At 36.9% G+C, this 5663-nt stretch overlaps 1 protein-coding gene across 1 annotated transcript; it reads left to right on the top strand.

The window, feature by feature from the left end:
- Window positions 1-211: 211 nt before the first annotated feature.
- Window positions 212-4971, top strand: LOC133291519 (probable E3 ubiquitin-protein ligase LOG2). Its single transcript, XM_061489791.1, has 3 exons — window positions 212-1070; window positions 3796-4291; window positions 4572-4971. Exons 1-3 carry the CDS (start codon window positions 619-621, stop codon window positions 4680-4682), a joined length of 1059 nt encoding a protein of 352 aa, XP_061345775.1. The 5' UTR covers window positions 212-618; the 3' UTR covers window positions 4683-4971.
- The last annotated feature ends 692 nt before the right edge of the window (window positions 4972-5663 follow it).

The following is a 5663-nucleotide window of genomic DNA, read 5'->3' as shown; positions in this document are numbered from 1 at the left end:
ACACAGAAAAAAATTTTTATTTAAATTTTAAATTAAAAAAAATCACCCACTTTCTCTCTCCCATGATTTCTATTTTTTTGTGTCTATCTCTCTCATAAAATAACATAATTTATCTCATTTAAAATAATAAATACCAAACCCATAATAATAATAATAAATAAAGCATTGGACCTTAGCACTAGCAGTTAGCATAATCTTCCCATCCTCATGAAAAGTGTTTCTCTCCGCCTCGGTGGAGATTTACGCAATCGCATTGTGCCTGCCAACTAACAAAACCACTCTTTCTCTGTCTTTCTCTCTCTGTTTATTTCTATTCTTTATTTCTACGCAATCATTCCTTGTTTTGATAACACCCTTTCGCCTCTTAACTTTTCTGCTCCAAATTTTGGATTCATCTTTCTTTATATTTTTTCTTTGTTTTTTTTTTTAATATTGTATTTTGCGCATTCGTTCTTAAGCTTTGTCATTTCCAAAAGGCAAGAAAAACGGTGCAAAGGAAAGACTACCACCGGTTTGCGGAGATTCGATCCCAAACAAAACACACCAAAACCTATTCTCCCTCAAATTAGGGTTTCCCCCTTCTTCTTTTTTTTTTCTTCCTCTGATTGCAATTCCATCATGGGCAACATCTCTAGCAGCGGCGGTAACAACCGTCGCCGACACGGTGGCGGTTCCAGGCGGAGTCATCCGCCGCCCCCTCCGCCGGTGACGCCGCAGCCCGAAATCACGGCCAATCCATTTGTGTACACCGGCGCTGCACCGTACCCGAACCCTGCACTGCATTACCCACAATACCCTTACCCAGGTTACTATCCCTCGATGCCTCTGCCCCATCATCCTCACCATCATCATCATCATCATCCACATCCACATCCACACATGGACCCAGCGTGGCGTTGCCCTTGTGGACCTGCCATGCCTTCGCCTGCACCCTTTGTTGAGCATCAAAAGGCCGTTACCATAAGGAACGATGTCAATATCAAGAAGGAGACCCTTAGGGTTGAACCTGATGAGGAAAACCCTGGTCACTTCCTTGTGTCATTTACATTTGATGCCATGGTTTCTGGGAGGTAAATTTCATTTTCCCCTTGTTCTTAAATGTAAATCATTAAATTATATATATGTTGTCGTTCATTTTGCTCAAAGAAGATATTGTCATGTCTAAGGTTTTCGGATGCTGTTAGTGTTTGCTTGTGGAGGTGTACAGGATTTAATTGCTCATTTTGTTTCTCTTGATTCAGCAAAGGCCTGTTATTGTATTGTTGTGCTCAATCTATTGAGCTACCATGGTTGCTTGACTTTTTTGGACTGTTGTGCTAACTTTTTTCGAAGTTAAGTTACCTCACCAGCTTGTGATTGTATGGTTACTAGTCAGCTGAACATGTGTTGCTGTATTTGGCATTGTAAGCTATGAAAAGGACGTATGACATAAAGGTGTGCAATTAGTATTGACCGGAGAAAAAATGTAGATTTAAAGGTAGCTTCATTAAATGAGTTGAGGATCTGGATAGCTCATTGGATTTTTCTGTGGGGCTGAGTAGATATAGTTTTTGTTGAATGAGTATCTTCATTTGTAGGTTGTTGTCATTTACTGGTCAAGCAAATCTTTGTGTTTCTACTTTCTAGGGTTCAATTACTTATCTTGCGGGTGGTTTACAATTACTAGCATAATCTTCTTTAATTTTGAAATCATTCCCTTTTATACCCTTACTATTATTCATTCAAATTTGAATTCTAATTTGGCAGTTTGGGAAATAGAATAGTTGGAAGACTTTGGTGCTTCTTTCATTTATCCAGTGTTGTTAAAAGAATCGCGATTTTACACGTAGGATCCTACGATCCTACGATTTTTGGTGTCTTAGCAATTCAGATCGCAAGAAAAAATGGCATTCTGGTAGGATCGTGTAGGATCGCCTTGCAAACTCGTAGAATTGTTCCGTTTCTGGTCCTTTATTAGGAGACCCAAAATGCCCAAATTTTAAACCCAGTAACCCATGACCCGGAAAATACCCATGACCCAAAAAACCAAAAGCCCCAAGTCAGAAAGTCCCTAAACGGCTATATTTCCTCCTCACCTTCTTGCCCGAAACAGAGCATTCTTGCTACAGACGATTGCTAGTCTGCTACTGCTTGCCATCTCCCTCTTCTTGCAACGAACGACTGTGGCTGTGACTGGACGGTGGCTCTTCTGAGTTCTTCCATCTCCCTGTCCAAAACAACCTTCTCTTCCTCTCTTTCTTGCGCAAACGAAAAGTTGCTTCACTCTGCCATTCTTCGTAACTTTGTTCAAGTGAAGTGACTATTGGGATTTGTTTTGAATGAAGGGAATATTATTTTTTAATGCTTCGGTTTGTAAAGCATTGTGTTGAAATCATTCTGACCATAAATATATTTTATTTGGAACAATGACCAAAATTCCACTTTTTGGCAAAAATTTTACCCAAATGCCACGCGAAAATATTTTTTACCAGACTGCCACGTGGCGTAGTTCGCTACGACTGGTAGCAAATTATGTTCGCCAATGATTTTGTGACACGTGGCACACTTTCGCAAGAAAACGCTAACGTGTCATAATTCGCTACCAGTGGTAGCGAATTTGGTTTGCAATATGGTCACGTGTCACAAAATCATTGGCCATGAAATTCGCTACCAGTGGTAGCGAATTATGACACGTGGCAGTATGGTAAAAAGTACTGTTCGCGTGGCGTTTGGATAAAAAATTTATCAAAAAATGACATTTTGGTCACTGTTCCATTTTATTTGGTGTCTTCTATTTTTTTAATAAAATATTTTATTATAATTTATTTTATTTTATTCCATTCTAACCATAACTATGTTTGAAACCTTTTTGTTTTAAATGATTCTGCCAATATTTTAATTTTTTTAATATTTCTGTTTGTAAAGCATTTTGTATGGGTTTTACAAATGATGTAAGTTATTTTATATATGGATTTAACATTTCTCCCTTTAATTTTTTTTTTCTACTGCACTCACATAAAATTGAGGGGATCCCACAAACTTTTTCTCTCTTTTCTCTTCGTAATGGACCCACTCACTTTTATGTGAGTGTGGCCGAGAAAAAATTTCTACATCAAAAGCAGAATCATTTTTCCCTTTATATGTATACATTTTGTATGTTATGAGTTATGAGTCTTACGACTTTAAGTTATGTTATGAGTTTTACAATTGATATAAGTTATTTTACATGTGTGTGTATATATATATATATATATGGTTGAATATAATTTTGTATCATAGGGATTAAGATCGTGTCGATCCCACGATTTACGATCCTACCACCCCCTACCGATCCTGCATAGGATCTCGATCTTGACAACATTGCATTTATTGCAGTTCTAAAAATCATGGCTAAGATAGTAGCAAAAAAACGGTGACTTTAATATTTCAATGTATATATAGAAGCAATACCTACTCTTTCTTTGTTAACTATCTGAATACGGAATAGTTTATTCAATGCATGTTTTACTATGCTTTTTGCCAACGTTGCATAAGAATTTTTTTATGCATGAGAAAATGTTGCTAAATTATTCTCATTATTTATGAGTACTTGTTGCTTTATTATATTTAGGAGCATTATATAAGCTGTAAGCAGCTTAATGCATGACAGTTTTGTTGCATGTTTGAATATTTGATACTTAGCTTTTAAGTGCTAGCTTCCGTTTGTGTGGGGTTCTGCCATCAAATCTTGATGATGATTATGAATGTGGACATTTTGTGCTATAGTTCTTCATTTACTTGTTCTAAAGATTTTGTTTCTTTTTATCTCTTTAACAGCATCACCATATTTTTCTTTGCAAAAGAAGTTGAAGGCTGCAACCTCGCACCAATGAAGGAAAATCATCTTCCACCTGTGAGTGTGGATTTCCAGCAAGGTCTTGGCCAGAAGTTTAGACAGCCAGCTGGAACTGGTATTAATTTTTCAATGTTTGACGAGTCAGAGTTATTGAAAGTGGGTGACATGGATGTTTACCCTCTAGCAGTGAAGGCAGATGCTTCCTCTGGTAATCAGGATGGATCAAGTGAAACCTCAACATCTAGTAACACAAACTCTCAGATAACCCAAGCGGTGTTTGAGAAGGACAAAGGAGAATTCCGGGTGAAAGTTGTTAAGCAGATCTTGTGGGTAAATGGAATGAGGTATGAGCTGCACGAAATATATGGTATTGGAAATTCAGTGGAGAGTGGCTTGGATGAGAATGACCAAGGAAAAGAGTGCGTCATCTGCTTGTCGGAGCCTCGTGATACAATTGTCTACCCCTGCCGACATATGGTATGTGCAGTTTCCCTTTTTGGAATGAATCGTTCTTTGATTAGTTGATAGAAAGATGCTGATGTTAGCCATCAATATTATAATCGACCTTAGGAAATATCTTTCTTTTTTTGCCTCGTTAATCTTTCCCTTCTTTTTCTAAACTTATTTAGTCTGTCACCTTTCACTCTTAGGCTATTAGCAAATTGATGATCATTTAGCCAAATTTAACTGTTGAAAACTACTCATTTTGTTCTTGAGTCCTTGACATGCTTTGGCGGGTTTCCTTTTCCTTTTCCAGTGCATGTGTAGCGGATGTGCAAAGGTTTTGAGGTTTCAGACAAACAAATGCCCAATTTGCAGACAACCAGTTGAGAGACTTTGGGAGATAAAGGTAGGGTCTGAGGAGTGAAGAAGATAAATTGTTGGTTCGTCAAGCTTCCTGTACAGCCCAACTGTTATACTTCAATACTTCTCCCTGTTTCCTTCTTCTTATCATGGTTTCCCCTCCCTTTTCTGTTTTTCCAATAATCAGAAAAACAAGGAAGGAAAATGGAATTTGTATATGACATGCGGTATAACATGAACAACAGGCTGGCATTGCACATGGCTTGTGCAAGACAATGCCTCCAACGAGCTTGTTTGTCTTTGCTTCTAAATGGCTTCCCTTATAAATATACTTAATTATGTATGTTTCTATTCGGATGACATCATTTTATTTTATTTTGAATTGAACTTTTAAAGAATGATTGATATCAGTGATCAATATTTCAATATTTTGTCGGCTGTTATATGTAAAAGTTTCCAGTCCTACATAGTACGGATAAATAAAGGAATAGAGAACTAGGGGCAGAAAAGGGAATTGTGCTAAATAATCATGCTTTCGAAGCATTCGGGTGTGGGAAGATAGGGGGAAAACGTTTAGGAGCATGGATAATGGGAGGGAAGGATCCTGGTGTAAAGTGGATTTGGGAGTGGATATTCTGTGTATTAATTAAATTGATTATGTTATACATGATAATTATAATTATATAAAAGTGAATCAATGGTGATTAGAGAATAGAAAAAAATATTGAAATAAATAATTATAAAATAATTGTTGTTAATTAATTTTTGTATGATTAGGATTTCCGCATATGATATAATTTTATATTAAATAAAACATGAGGATTTAGAGTTCTGCTTAGAGAAAGCATAGAAGTCTATCGTTTTCTGTTTGTGAGTGTGGGAGTGTTGTTTCTGGGATTCTGATCTCTATACTTGGAAATTGTTCGGATTTTCTGTAATCAAATACATAATTACTTATCAGGGCACTCCTATTTGCTTTTAGACAGCCATTTTTAAAGCAGGGATTATCGCATGCTACAATTTAGGACGCTGTCAGTTGTTACAT

This window comes from Gastrolobium bilobum, unplaced genomic scaffold (assembly GCF_033153095.1).
Source record: "Gastrolobium bilobum isolate Gb01-03AN ecotype WA unplaced genomic scaffold, APGP_CSIRO_Gbil_v1 utg3161, whole genome shotgun sequence".
NCBI classification, from domain to species: Eukaryota; Viridiplantae; Streptophyta; class Magnoliopsida; order Fabales; family Fabaceae; genus Gastrolobium; species Gastrolobium bilobum.
This window is presented reverse-complemented; position numbering and strand designations above follow the sequence as displayed.

Bases quoted from the DNA above. Each gene is read 5' to 3' on its own strand.
- LOC133291519 (XM_061489791.1), top strand. From the start codon at position 619: ATGGGCAACATCTCTAGCAGCGGCGGTAACAACCGTCGCCGACACGGT. The intron at 1,071-3,795 runs GTAAATTTCATT...TCTCTTTAACAG, and splicing joins GATGCCATGGTTTCTGGGAG to CATCACCATATTTTTCTTTG. The intron at 4,292-4,571 runs GTATGTGCAGTT...TTCCTTTTCCAG, and splicing joins TCTACCCCTGCCGACATATG to TGCATGTGTAGCGGATGTGC.